The sequence below is a fragment of the Haliotis rubra genome, unplaced genomic scaffold, assembly GCF_003918875.1.
Source record: "Haliotis rubra isolate DU_JTF1 unplaced genomic scaffold, ASM391887v1 Scf47, whole genome shotgun sequence".
NCBI lineage: Eukaryota > Metazoa > Mollusca > Gastropoda > Lepetellida > Haliotidae > Haliotis > Haliotis rubra.
This window is the reverse complement of record NW_025767157.1, coordinates 3,058,206-3,073,566: the sequence shown is the minus strand read 5'-3', so window position 1 is coordinate 3,073,566 and position 15,361 is coordinate 3,058,206. Positions and strand designations below refer to the sequence as shown.

The window sequence follows — 15,361 nt, the reverse complement described above, 5'->3', positions numbered from 1 at the left end:
ACCCAGTTCTGCATTACTTCACAACAGAGCACCTGCCAATACTGACCTCAGACTGGGGTAGTATGGGTACATCGTTCAACGAGAATGTTTACAGAAGGTATATGATACGATACAGTCCTTTGAATACTTTTGTACGATCTTCCACGATCATCCTGTTTGTCAGATAAACACAGGACGATCATGTCTGCAAACAAAGGGTCACAAATATAGGACACCGCGTAACAGCACTTGAAGGGAGTTCGCTCACTTGAAAACACTTCACTCTTGCTGAACTGGACGGGAATTTCCAAGTTAGGTTTTGTCTTCACTAACGAATCTAAACATGGTCCGACAAAATCTGGTTCGTAAAACAAAGGATTGCAAAGATAGGCAAAGCCATCAACCGTCATCTGGACGTATACACATATTTCCCAAATCTTTTAAAGTATTTTTATTAGGTATTTCGCGAGGAAAGACCAGTTCCTTTACGCAATAGATCTTGATTGTAGGCTTGCCGCCATTTTGTTTGAAGCAAATGCAAGTTAAGTGAATCTGATTGGCCAATAGAAGGGATAGAAATCGTAATTCTAGCAACAGTAGGCAGGGATGGAAACTTGGCTTTTTTCCACAGTCATTAGTTAAGATGTCGGTAAACAACGAAGAAGGGTTAACCTGAAACACAGAGCCGTCAAAAGTTGTATTCCTGGCTCCGCTTATTCTGAGATTGAATCCCGAAATCGTCCCGTCATTGGTGTCAGCACCATAATGATGAGTCCATTTGTAATGCGCTAAACTCCACGCCAGAAGGTATGCTCATAGTGCTACAGATTTGACTAGCTCACTAGATTTCTTAAAGAGGAGGGTCTTTACGTCTGACTTGAAAACATCAAGACTTAGTGTTCTTTTCAACTCTTTCAGATCTTAGTGTTCTGGTTGGGTGATATTGCTCACAGAGGTACGGTGGTGCTGTACCATATAGACATCTATATGCGAGTTTTTGTACTGTGAATTCTTTCCTGGCTTGAATAGGCAACCAGTGTATAGTCTTTCGGACAGTTTGTATGTGGAAGAACGTGGGTGTAAGCGTGCTGCAGTGTTCTGTAGATGTTGAAGTCTTTGAATGGATTCTTGTGATATTCCAGACTAAAAAAACTATTGCATTAGTCTAGCCAAGAAAATATGAGGAAGCGGACCAAGGCTGCTGTGCAGAGCATCCCTGGTTATCAGGTGCCTGATGGTGCCGATATTCCTGAGATGGAATACCTTGGGGCATAACTTTTTATGTTCGTGACAAGTGACAATAAACCATTGCCCCATTTTTTCATCTGAAATGATGCTTAAAACAATTTTACAACAATATTATAGTCTCGGGCTTTACACCTCACGAGGGCGGTCTCTGCATGGTGAACACATAAACACATGAATAATCGATGTTAATATCTTATTACGTCCCATATGCGATATGTGCTTTCTGATGAATTTTTGCCAAGTCACTGTTATCCCGTTGTTGATTCTAATACTTTTTCCCTATCCTGCGATGTCATCAGTATGTTTGACAAATAAACACATTGCGCCTCTCCTGCCTGGCCACAAAAGGATCACACTGATACTGACACCGCATGACACCGCGAGACACTGCATGATACCACGTGACTACGCGAACCTCTCGAACGAGATGGCAGAGATAGGTTATACGGCATTCTGATGAGGAGTCAGTGCTGAGGTGGAAAAAACGAAAAACAAACAAACGCAAAGGTTTCGATTCACTCGATATGAAATATACTAGTCTTCATTTTTATTTCGGTGACAAAGACAGAAGTGTTAGATGATGATCTACAAGTTGTGCTCATTCTTATGCTTGCATTTATAGTTGAAGTACCTGTAAAATTCTTCTTCGTGTGTAAAAAAAGCTATGAAACTAGCTATAGCGCAGGTATATACTTGTTTTCAGTTTGCAGCGTTAAACAAAATTCAAACTGTAATATGTTTTGTGCTAGAGTCTTGAGGTGAAACAGGGTTGGCAGAAGTATTGCTGTGTGGTGTCGGGCAATAAATGCTACTTTTTCATGCAAATACTGTGAATGACAGGTGCTGCCGGGAGGACATGCTTACCCTTTTTGCGAACACCTGGTGTCATTACTGATTGTCATGGGTTTCATCATATACTTTTTGCAACTATTTTGCCAGTTTTCCTTTTGCACATACATTTCATATTTATCGCGTTCAAACGTATTGCACTTATATAGGTATGTATGAGTGTGAGTGTTCCTGTGTGTAGGTATTGCCGCTCTTTATGGTGTCAACCCTGTAAGATACCGTGCGGCAGTTGATGAATACCCACCTCGAACACAGTACTCGGAGTCCGAGCCGATCAACCCTATCTTTATCCCCTGAATGCCTCATGCTGAGCAGAGTAACATTCAGTACAGTTTCATATTTCTTAGGGTATGTCTCGGCTAGTGATGGAACTCCCGGCCGTCATCTTTCCCCAGAGACGCTCAACCCATTTGCTGGAGTGACATCCAGTGGGGTAGGGTGTCGATATACAGCCCACCTCAGCCTTTCCTAGATAGCTAAACGCATGGGGATCGGGCTCAGACCACATGTATGCAAATTATACAACACATTTCTCAAGAGCTCTCAGAACCAAGTATCGCCTTACAGTCTTTTCAACGGTGGAGTATACAGGTAAATAAAAGCGATTAAACCTTTTCCACATCCATAAGAAATCTCTGCTAAAGGCACAGTCTATTGTACAATTGCAACTACATCATAAGCATGTGTTTGTTTATCGTTTAGAGGTGTCTTTGTATAGTTGATATAGAAGGGATATTTCTTTTTATATAGACATATATTATTATTTGGATTTTTTGAAATTAATGTGTTTTAGCTAACGGTGTTGCCAACATCTATAATACTTACTCATTCAATTCAAACCGTATTAATTATCAGTCTCCATCGAAAAGATAACATAAGGCGTAAAATTGTCATCACTTGAAATACATTAACCATGACACAAGGCGAAAGGAACAAGCATCCACCACAAATATTTTCACGGGTTTGGTATTGCCTAACGCCACATTTAACCCTACTCTTGCCATACAACGGCGGCCTGTAAACAGTGTCGACCAGGGCGTCCAGTTATCAGTATAATTAATAATGATCCATGTCACTGACACAGCCATCTTGGGCAACTGTAGCCAGATTGAGATAATGTCATGTAGCTCGGGACAGGCTGTACTGTAAGTATGTCTTCAGAGACACATCTAGAGTTCAACTTCCAGAGGCACATTTGTACGCGTTCCTTGTCTGTTACCGTAAAGCCAAACGCATAATCCATGCGTTGTGTTTGTGTGTGACAAGACTATCTATGACCAGTTTGTGTAGACCGAAGTATGCATTAAGGTCAGATCCGCTCGGTATCGTGTATGTCACCACATATGGAGTTACAATGATGATTGTAACATATTCCTTACAGAACACCTAGCTGTCAGTTCGCCCATCCCTTTGCCCGAAGAAGTTGCTGGGATTAAAGTGACAATGAAGTTTGATACAATATTAGAACATTTGGGGGAGTTTGGCCCCTATCAGAAACGCATGTACCTGATGGTGTGCATACCTGCCATCACGTGCGCCTTTCAGTCGCTGTTACCTGTATTTACCATGGCTTTTCCGAATTTCAGGTAAGTTGTAAAGAGCACTTTTAGAACTCAAGTAAGATGTATTATGAATCTGAATCAATATAGAATCAAAGAGCAATTCATCAAGGATACTGCTTAATGAGTGAGTGCCTGGCGTGCCAAACGGACGATTTGCATTTGATTTAACTCAACATTTTCCTACAATTTAGAGCTCGTATTTTTGGAATCCAGGTGTGCAGTTCCAGGATTGGCCAATGATACCTACCAGAGCCAAGGTCAAGGTCATGGCATGACAGTGAACGGCAGTATCCCCTGGGAACGCAATGACGACGGCGTAGCGACTTTGTCACAGTGCAACGTGTACAAGAACTTGACAGCTGGCAACCAGACACAAGAGTGTACATCCTGGGTGTACGACAAAACCACCTTCACTTCCACAACCCAGTCAGAAGTAAGTTTCAATTACCACTATGGGAATGCTGTATATCAACCCCAGAAAAAATGAAACATTTACGCTTAACAAGGTACATTTCATAATTTAAGGTCAAATGTGCCACAGATTTTACACCTGGATTTGAACTAGCGGCCACATGCTCCAGGCACGGCTAAGGTACGCGACTCCAGGATTAGACTTAATAGCGTTATGTCACTCTAGTTCAAACGTTAATCGAGGTTACAGTATTGGAGGTCTAACGCTTCCAAAATTATTTATGGTAGACACGACATCTCCACGCATCAATACGATTCAGTGTAATTTGTTATACCCTGTGTTCCCGGTTTCTGTCAGGTAAACAATAGACTTTGCAATTGCATGTGTTACCAGCTGTTGTCATCTCCATTTGAAACACAAACATAATTGCACTATCCACAATTAATATTTACTGGAATTAATACCTGTTTGGACAGTGCGTTTATGAAGTTCAAAAACAAATGATCCACGTTTACAACTTTTACAAAGTGTTCTTTACAAGTTGTTTTTGCAAGTTTTATAAATACAAAGGCAGTCTGGTGTTCGAATCCACGACAACCATAATGCAACAGCGGAAGGACGTCATTGGACGGCAAAGGACGCCGTGGCATAAGGGTGCAATAGTCACACAAAATATATTTACGCCTCGTCTATACTTCAGAAAAGTCACTTCTACTCATTGTTGTGCTTCTGTCTCAGAAAAGAATCTATTTTTATCATTTACTTGTTTCTATGCAGTTCAACATTGTGTGTGATAACAAGGGATGGCGAGCCACATCTAACTCCATAGCTTTTGCGGGTAGGCTGACCGGGGCGTTCGTGTTCGGTTTGTCGTCGGATTTGTAAGTTGATCCCTTTGAGTTATATTTAAGTTGTATGGGTTTTGTGTATGCGTACTGCTGACATTGGGGCGGCCCAGAGTTCCTTCTATGAGTGGCATATTTGGGAAGTATAATGTTGACAAACATCGATGCAGTTTCTTGATCAAGATTGTCAAAGTTGTACAAGATTCTGTATCGAAACGTCACACACACGAAATAAAAAGAAGTTGTTATCCATACAGTTTGTCAATAATGACAAACCTGTCAAGCTTGGCAACAGTATAGGAACCTTTATCGAAACGTTGCACTCACGACATAAAAGAAGTTGTCATCCATAAAGTTTGTCAATGTTAGACCAGACATCGGCTAACACTAGGTACCTTTGACCAGTGGGTCTGTCGAAGAGGCATTTACATCGTAGCAAATAGTAAAAGAGTGTGTTTGAATATCTATTACTTAGGTTCTCGCCAGGTTCATCCAAGTCATGGTACTTTATCTAAAGTACAATATGGGATGGGTGGTCCGGTATGTGAGACGTGCAGAGTTGCGTTAACGTACCACAACCGCGATCATGGGTTCGAATCCTGGTTCCCACGATTAGGTTTGTCGGCACCAAACCCATGCTAGTGACTTAAACCAAAGTGGTAAAAGTCTGACACCAACTCCGAATCTTCCTCTCACATACAGCTGGCACGCAGTCATGTAACTCGAATACTGTTCTTGCATACAAAATTACCTATTGGGGAATACAAAAAATCTTCACTCAATGTTCGGTGTCCTTGTAGCCACGTTGTGTGTTTATTACGAGATACAACGAACTTTCCTACTTTCAGGTTTGGTCGGAAAATAACGTTCTTTTTAGGTGTGTTACTCCACTCTGCTTGTGGTATCGGAATAGCCTTTTCTCACAATATGATGACCTTTAACGCCTTGAGGTTCACCGAGGGCATGGCTGATTCCGGTCTCTACATGGTGGCATATGTCATAGGTCAGTCCATGTAATTATCACCATTTATTGTTTCTACTGGAACACCCATATCTGTTCACCAGATTTGTTGTATGTCATCCGGAAATTTTGTTCGTAAGATCCACCCCTCTTGGCTTTGTCATTATATTGTTACCGTTGTACATTCTCCCACTTCCCGTTGCGTAAACATGTTCTATCTATATATATTCACTCTGTTCCCCGAGTCAGCATTCACCTGATGAAGGAGCAAGAATTAGCTCTGAAACGTCATATAAAGAATAAAGAGTTGGTATTCATAAAAAGTGTCATGTATTCAGATCTATTGTCAAGTTATGTGCTGAAAATTATTTCTTCTTACTTTCAGGGATGGAGTTTATAGGACCATCAAAGCGAGTGATTGCAGGAATGGTCATTGACCTGTTTTGGTGTCTTGGTTTGTTCATCCTCGGCGCCGTTGCCTATTTTCTGCGAGACTGGCAACATTTGCAGCTGGCTCTCTCTGCCCCTTCAGCACTGATGCTAATAATGTGGTGGTTAGTGCGATACAAAGTTTAACTTATATGCTTGTCTTGTTTTGCAGGTTAATAAATGTAAGATGCTTGTAATGGTGTATATTTCTCGGGTTTGCACTATTCCTCACAATATATTGATTCACGCGTGCGTGTGGACGCTAAGTCACAAATAATACTGACTAAAATACGACAGAAACATGCGATGATTGTGAAATTATGACTATAACATAAGCTTTTGTAAATGAATCATTGTCAACTAGTGAAGATACCAGTTGTTGTTTTTTAAAACCTACCCATTGTCACCCATCGCAAGCACACGTAAGTCAAGACAAGTGTTTACATGTACAAACACGGACGGAAACATATGATTGTACGAGGCAAGAATGGAAATTGCAGGTGATATTATTGCATTTTGTCATCATATAATCTCTTTCTCGCAGGTTTATTCCCGAGTCTCCACGATGGCTGATGTCACGTGGGAGGGATGCTGAAGCTGAAATGATAATCCGGAAGGCGGCGGAAGTGAATGGCGTTGATCTTCCTCCCTCCGTATTTACCAAATCAAGCACTGAGAAGAACCAGCCTCAAGGCAAAGTGTGGGAAATGTTCACAACGCCACGTCTCCTCGTCAGATGTCTCATCGTCTTCTTTAACTGGTGGGTGGGATAAACCAACAGACACGTTACCCTTTCCTGGTGTATACTATACCTAAATATTACCTGTGTTATGTGTGTGTGTGTGTGTGTGTGTGTGTGTGTGTGTGTGAGTGAGTATCTATCTTTTGACATGCCAGACACATATTGTCATATATTTGGGGGTTCGCCAAGACCAGGTTTGTCAGCAGCACTGCCTGTGCATCCGTGCCCATGGCTGTCACCTTTGTGGTAAACGTGGGTGAGTGAATCTGATCCGAAAGGCTTGTCACGTTATAAACACAAGAACCAATCCAGACCAAAAGGTTAATAACTATGGGAAATATATTTTTAGTTCATTTGGCATTTCCTATGTGAGAGAATATATTCCATTCTCACAGAAGCATTGGCAGTGAAAAACGTATTTGTTTGCTGGGTTCCAAAGCTTCTGAGTTTTGACCAAAAACACACGTTACACCATGTTTCGTGGTAATGTAGGTCCTCTAAGGAACTGGGGTAAAAGCCCCATCATTGATGGCGAAAGTGTATCAGTATGGAAGAGGATCATGATGAAAATTATATCATTTTCACGTTTTTAAAGTTTTATTCAAGAATTCAAGAGACTTACCAATTACTCCATGTAATTTAAGCCATGAATGACACTGAATATATAGGTTATGCCTTAACGCGTGTTGTTAATAATGCTACCTATAAACAAATATGAAATTGATATATTGATGCTATACAGAAGCGTTATTCATACCAAAATAACTCGATTCTAACAACTATATAAAATGTATTATATCCGGAAACACTTGCACCTACCGCGATCAATAGTTATGACAATGTTTTAACGTCAAATGTTATGACTGTGAACTTCTGTATAACAAAATAATGTCTTAGTATTTGGAAGCTATTAGCATATTTGCTAACTCGGTTGTCATCGTATCCGACTCGAGAGGATTTTAAATAGAATAAAAAATAGAATGAATAAGTTTTCAGTTTCTCAAATGCGGCCTTCACTGTTGCAGGCTTGTAGTCAGCATGGTGTACTACGGTCTCGGACTGAACGTACAAAACCTCAGCGGAGACATCTACCTCAACTTCACCATCGCTAACATCATGGAGACTGTAGCTTACGTCCTATGCATCATCCTGCTCGACCGTACCGGAAGGAAGAAACTGCATTGTGGGAGTATGATGCTGGGTGGCATAGCGTGTCTGGCGACTATATTCCCTGTTGTGTATGGCGATAACTGTAAGCATTTAAGTCTGTTTATTGTCCCGATTCCGTGAGTTGTTGAATAGAATGAAGAAAGTATCACGACATATTTCAAGGAGCGGTTATTCTATCCCCACACCATATGGAGTGTATGGAGCTTTCAGTTACATCAGAGTCGATATGACGTGATACGGCGTTTCATCTTGAAGCAAGCGACTGAGCGAGTTATTTATTCATTTATTAGAAAAGGTATAAAAATAACCCTAAATAAACGTGTAGCAAAGCACTTTACATCGAATTTGGTGGCACGTGCACTTTGTGCACAATGAACTTACTCACTTTTTGCATACTTTTTTTGCACCTGAAGATCACACACCTGATTGAAGAACGGTTGATTATTCTCTAGCCTCTGAATGTTGTGGAAAACACGTTAAGTTCAACCTTAACTGCGAGTACGTCATGCCACAGCTTACAGAAAATCAGCGTCTCCGCGCCGTGAGTATGCTGAAGACTGGAATTGTCTATGGAGACGTCTTCAACATAACTGGAACACGAGAGATTAGCCTCCGACCGGCCGTCCACGCGTGACGTCACAAGACAACCACATTCGGCTGACCCATCTAAGAAATTGATTCCACACTGTCCGTTTGACTGCTCGGACCATTCCTGGCTTGCGCCTAATCAGTTCCAGAACTGTACGGAACCGACTGAGGGAGCACAACATCCGGCCCGACGGCCTGCAATTCGTTCAATTTTGCTCCAACGTCACCGACATCTTGCCTGGTGCAGACACCATTTACAGTACTGGAGACAAGATTGAGATGGTGTTTTGTTCACTGACAAATCGAGGTTTTATCTGGATTGCTCATAAGGCACGGCATGGATGTACAAACGGAGAGGTGAACGGTATGCTGACGCATGTCATTGTTCAACGTCGACAGTTTGGTGGTATCAGCGTTATGGCATGGGGAATCATCACATCTCATGGTCGGACCCAATTTGTCTGCGATACAGGGATGAGATCATTGGGCCTCATGTGCATCCGTTCATTCAAGGACAGAGACGTATGTTCACGCTGTAGCAAAATAATACCCGTCCACATGTCGCTCGTGTTGTGACAGATTTCTTGAGACAGCAGATGGCCTGAACGTTCCGGTACTCCCCTGGCCAGCTGGACCTGTCCCGTATCATTTGGGATAAAATGGCGTGACGTTTACGTTAGGCCCAAAATCAGCCTTTGACGTTAGCTGAATTGGGACAAGCGTTGGTTCAGACATGGAACAACATTCCCCAAGCTTTTTCCAATCCCTTATGTCGTCTATGCGCCGTCGTTGTCAAGCCTGTATCAAAACCAATGGTGGACACACACGATACTGAATTTGTGAACTTTTGACACCACATCTCTTCAAGGGCGTGTCACGATGCCTTGTGTCATAATTATACAGATTCTGATATTGTCCTGTCAACAGTTAAACAATGATTTAGGAAAAACACCACAAATCATGTTATCATCGTTTACATTTTACAAAATGGCACAACATCAAATAATGCACAGTTACTTTACCGTAGTACATATCGTGGTACTCTCGTAAATCAGTTAAACCTCTTGTTTGTACTTATCCAGTCAGCATCGAAGTCCATTGTTATTCTCTACATTTCCCTCAAGATATTTGACTGTGTAAACATCTTTTCGAATGACTTGTCTGGCTGATGAAGCTTAACTTTGGCATGTATATGTTTCTCTTTATGCTGCTTGCTGAAGGGCTGATTCAACATCAAATTTTACTTTACTCACTCTTTATTACGGTATCATATATTGTTAATATATATCATTTTAATGTTGAAAAAGGTTCGTATAATGCCCGCTTGTATAGAGCCGAGGGGTCGCTTGTATACGGCCGAGGTACCATACTGTGCACGTACGCTCGAGATGCAGGAATCAGAGGCTACTTAAGGTCACATATTATTTATTAGGAGTAGTTCTTTCGTGGTGAATAAATCAAAAAGAACAACCTACACCCCTATTGTCATCATGTAAACGGTGTATCCATGCAATAATATTTAGAAATCATGAATGACATTTTCCATGGAAACTATAGTTTGTGAACTTTCACTTACATCGCAATTTATACTACTAACTACAAGAATGGATATGCTGTTTTATGTTTTGACAGCTCACGTGTGGATTACAACAGCACTATCAATGATTGGGAAACTCGGTGCTTCTGCAGCGTTTGCCGTCATATACGTATTTTCTGCCGAACTGTTTCCAACTGTAGTGCGAAACTCTGCGATGGGCGTCAACTCCGTATTTTCATCTGTTGGAGGAGTTATCTCCCCCTATATTGCAGATCTGGTAAGTATGGTGTTGAGATACACTCATCTGTAAAACGATTCTTAAAAGTTGACAGACAAACCATTTGATATGTACAACCATGGGAGTGAAATGCTCAAGTTGGTGTTATCTCCAATGTATTGATAAGTGATTTTAGGAGTGAGTGAGTGACTTTAGTTTTACGCCGCACTCAGCAATATTCCAGCTATATGGCGGCGGTCTGTAAATAATCGAGTCTGGACCAGATAATCCAGTGATCAACAACATGTGTCAACCAAGTCAGCGAGCCTGACCACCCGATCCCGTTTGTCGCCTCTTGCGACAAGCATGGGTTACAAGATCAATATTCTAACCCGGATCTTCACGGGTATGATTTTAGGAACACATATTAAGATACAGTCTGAATCGTGCATATGATTTCTTATAATTGTGGAAAGGGTTTCGTTGCCCTGATTTGTATTACATAATACATATGATACAGTTGTACACAACCTCCTTGATAATCTGTTTCTTCCTACACATCAACCTGTATTCCTGTTTGTATTAGCAAAAGTTAAAACAAGGGAATTTGACCAAGACGTTTAACTGTTCACTTAAGTTAGTGTCATGTTTTAAACATGATGTGGTGAAAACTGCTCTTGTCATTACTTCTTCACAGGGCATCCTTCTCGGGGGCAACCTAAAGACAGTACTTCCGCTGATTGTTTTCGGAGCTGTTAGTGTTTGTGCGGGACTTCTTTCACTTCTACTTCCGGAAACCAGACGCCAACAACTCCCCGAAAATATCGAGGATGCCAAAACATTTGGAAAGTATGATTGAGTATATTCTATAATGTAACAGGTTCCAGCATAAGCTATCCCGACGCCCTGCATTTTACTTTATCTTTATTCTTAAAAGAAGTTAGCTGTCTGGAGAAAGCCCAACGGGGCGTGAGGCAACCATGTACGATGATCATGTCACTTCTCAGCTGATACTGCTTACACTTCTTGTGGGGCGGTTGGGTAGCCTGGTGGTCAAAGCGTTCGCTCGTTACGCCGAAGATGCGGGTTCGATTCCCCACATGGGTACAACGTGTGAAGCCCATTTCTGGTGTCCCCAGCTGTGATATTGCTAGAGTAATACTAAAGCGGCGTCAAACTAAACTCACTCACTCGATCACTCATTACACTTCTTGTAAACACACTCCTAGTCCAATGGCAATCCCAAAACAGATCTATCTGATTGTCACACACAAATACATCACCGATAACGTTTGAAATAGTAAGGATGAACCTTTGGAAGCACTTTTCGCTAGTAGCGTAATCAGACCATGAACAGAAAAGTGGTTACAGTGATACAAAATTTACTAGACAACAGACAACAGTATTTTTGTGCCAACTCGTCAACCTTTAAACATTCCAAGTTACTGCGGCAATCAATCCCTATCCACTAGAACCATACACATATACTACTAGTGTATGAGAGACGTTAATCAGCAGGGCCGGGTTGATCAATATCTGCTCACAAGATAGTAATCGTATCAATGACGGTTCACAAGCTTACCTTTCTGTTCAAATCAAACCAAAATGAATATTACGGTGGGGTTCTAAGATCCACACCGCGCCCCCAGTTCTAATGTATAGCACTTGCTTTTTAGCTGAGCATGAACCTGTGCCATGAATTTCAGAGCCAACAACAACCATGGACCACATCGAAATACGCTGGGTGACTCGTACACAGATGGAACTCAAGACAAGTTCAAGCAAGGAGACAGTGAAACCTGCTTTAACTTACAAGGTAGTGACGTCATAGACGTCACACTAAAATGGTCTAAATGAATCCTGAGATCCATGGCCATGCACCAGTTTGTATGGAAATCAGACCGGGCTTTCAAACCCAATGGACATTGCTCTTCATTCACATATAATACGATTCTATAAAGGTGAAACTCTGTCGCGTTTTCAATTCAGTTTGGATGACTCTTGACATGCCTTCCAGTTACTTTGAAATTCTACTTCCTTGATTAAATGTTATGTATTTGCAAAACTTATCATTAAACAAAGTATCTAAGCATTTTGGAACCAAAGTTCATGCAGTTTGTAAATTGAAACTCATATATCACAAAATGAAATCAACAAAATGTATCATGATATGGAGTGTAGAAGGGCATAAACATGACATTGTGGATGAGGTGCGGGGTATATCTGACCAGACATCTGTGTGCTTTATTTAAAGATATAGAATGTATATTATGGACAGGACTTGTTTGATTCATCATGACTTCTGTTATTACACATTGAATCAAATAATGTATATAAGGGTAATTAAATATCATGAACGGGATAAAAAGTGTATCACGTTAGAACATGCAATGATTGTCATGTGTGCTGAATACGGAACATATCACGGAAAAATGTATCATATTTATGCATTCATCATTATCATTATTATGTCTCTGAATACGTGCTTAGTTTTAATTATAATACAGAATGCTTTAATTATATCATGCGACTCATGCAATGTTTATGTCATGGTGCCTAATAATAGATGGTATTATATGTTTGTCATACTCCACGCACTGATTATTTAAAAAGAAATACTTAATGATGTGCAGAATGTGTGTCGAGCCCTATCACTATGCTTATTTATATTTAAGTGACATGAACCATCTTACGGTTGAGCTTGAGAGGTGAAAGACGAATAACTGGCTGTTTCGTGGTCAACCTCTCGTTTGACGAAAAAGCCGTACATCTTGCAAAGTCCACATAAATACCGATGTAGTGTTGTATAATACTGAATGTGTAAGGAAATAAACAGCACATGACTTCACGCCTTCAAACCATATCTTCTTCCATTCTATTTTTGACTTCAACGACGAGCCATCCCTCGCACGGATAACGTCTGATAGTCTCCTCCACACATTGTCCATCAAGTCTCATCATGGGATTCTTCCGCCTTTCCTCAAGGAGTGCCTGCGTCCACACCTGCATATTTTGAACAGGAGAATCTCCAGCTCAACCTTTGCCCCCAAGATAGTCCTAAAGATGTGCATATCGGATTTCCTTGTTGGTCATGGTAATGTTTCGATGGCACTGTTCAAATTGGCGATGACAGCTCGAGAACGATGAGGTCCAGTGTTGTCACCCTTGAATATCGGACGACTGGTAAGCGGATGTTTATCAAAATGAGGCACGATGGCGGTATCCACTACTTCCTATCGACAACGTTGGTCATTGAAAATCCCAGAAACGTTTCCCCACACCATCACTGACCCAGCACCAAAGAGTTCAGCTGCATAGATCATTGATTTGCCTTGTCACGATGTCTCCATACGCGACAACAGCTGTCGGTAAAGCACTGGAGACCATCATCAGACCAATGAACCCTATGCGATGTCCTCACCTTCCGGTTTTCTCGGAGCCCGCATCTCGCCAGACGTTCCTGCCCGTGAGGAAGGGATGATACTGGTGGAAAGTCGGACTCCCACTATCGATATGCTTGCACAGTTCTGGTCTTCCAGGTCTTGGACGATCCTTTAATTAACCGGTGGGCACATGCTTGCACAGTTCTGGGTCTCCCAGGTCTTGGACGATCCTTTACTTCACCGTCTGGCACATGCTTGCACAGTTCTTGGGTCTCCCAGGTCTTGGACGATCCTTTACTTCACCGGTGGTCACATGCTTGCACAGTTCTGGGTCTTCCAGGTATTGGACTATCCTTTACTTCACCGGCGGTCACATGCTTGCACAGTTCTGGGTCTTCCAGGTCTTGGACGATCCTTTACTTCACCGGTGGTCACATGCTTGCACAGTTCTTGGTCTTCCAGGTCTTGGACGATCCTTTACTTCACCGGTGGTCACATGCTTGCATAATAATTCCTGGGTCATCCAGGTCTTGGATGATCGCTGACATTACTTCACGAGTTGTCCCATGGAGCTTACAACCAGTTCTGTCAGTTTTCCAGGTCTTGGACGATCGTATTACTTCACCGGTGGGCACATGCTTGCACAGTTCATGGTCTTCCAGGTCTTGGACGATCCTTTACTTCACCGGTGGTCCCATGCTTGCACAGCTCTGGGTCTTCCAAGTCTTGGCCGATCCTTTACTTCACCGGCGGGCACGTGCTTGCACAGTTCTTGGTCTTCCAGGTCTTGGACAATCCTTTACTTCACCGGTGGTTACATGCTTCCTCACAACTCAGATATTAACTGAGTGGTTGTTATTCAAGTCAGCATTGGGACAGAACATCCCAGGAACACCAGTATTTCCTGAAAGTCTACCTCTTGCCATCTGAAGAGAGGTTAATTTTAGTACAGTTATCGTTTACATCAGTTAAGAAAACTGTAGTGCACATTGTACAGTTGTGACATTTATTCCACTCTGTGCTTGGCACCTTCGCAGCAGGTGAACATCGCATCGCAACGCAAATATTGTGTGAAGCACATGTTTTACATGTGCATTTCAGTAGGCTTGGGTATGTTCGACTGTTTGCACCCCGATTTGTTTATTCATGTGGTGTACTCTTGTGTATATAAATTGATTGCTGAAAATCAGAGATAATGTCATCTACACTAAATACGCAATTGGCAATAGCAAACCCCTCCTATACCATTGACGTATATTCAATCTGTAGTTTCGGAAAGACCTTGTTCCCCTTTCCACAGAGTGTGTTTGCGACTGTTGTGAAACGACTGTTGTTAGATTATGCTGCCTTGTGTGTAAAACGAACGTGAAACACTCCTTGTGTATTTTTGTATTTGTCGTTTCTGAGACGTGTGGATGTCGCGTAGTCTAGTCAGATCC

General features: G+C 41.7%; 1 protein-coding gene across 1 annotated transcript; it reads left to right on the top strand.

Moving 5' to 3' along the window:
- Positions 1–3,465: 3,465 nt before the first annotated feature.
- On the top strand, positions 3,466–12,588 carry LOC124290630 (organic cation transporter protein-like). Its single transcript, XM_046727398.1, has 10 exons — positions 3,466–3,662; positions 3,852–4,071; positions 4,828–4,931; positions 5,744–5,898; positions 6,242–6,410; positions 6,830–7,045; positions 8,053–8,279; positions 10,418–10,599; positions 11,237–11,388; positions 12,246–12,588. The coding sequence occupies exons 1-10, from the start codon at positions 3,520–3,522 to the stop codon at positions 12,394–12,396; spliced, it is 1,719 nt and encodes a 572-aa protein (XP_046583354.1). The 5' UTR covers positions 3,466–3,519; the 3' UTR covers positions 12,397–12,588.
- Positions 12,589–15,361: the final 2,773 nt, after the last annotated feature.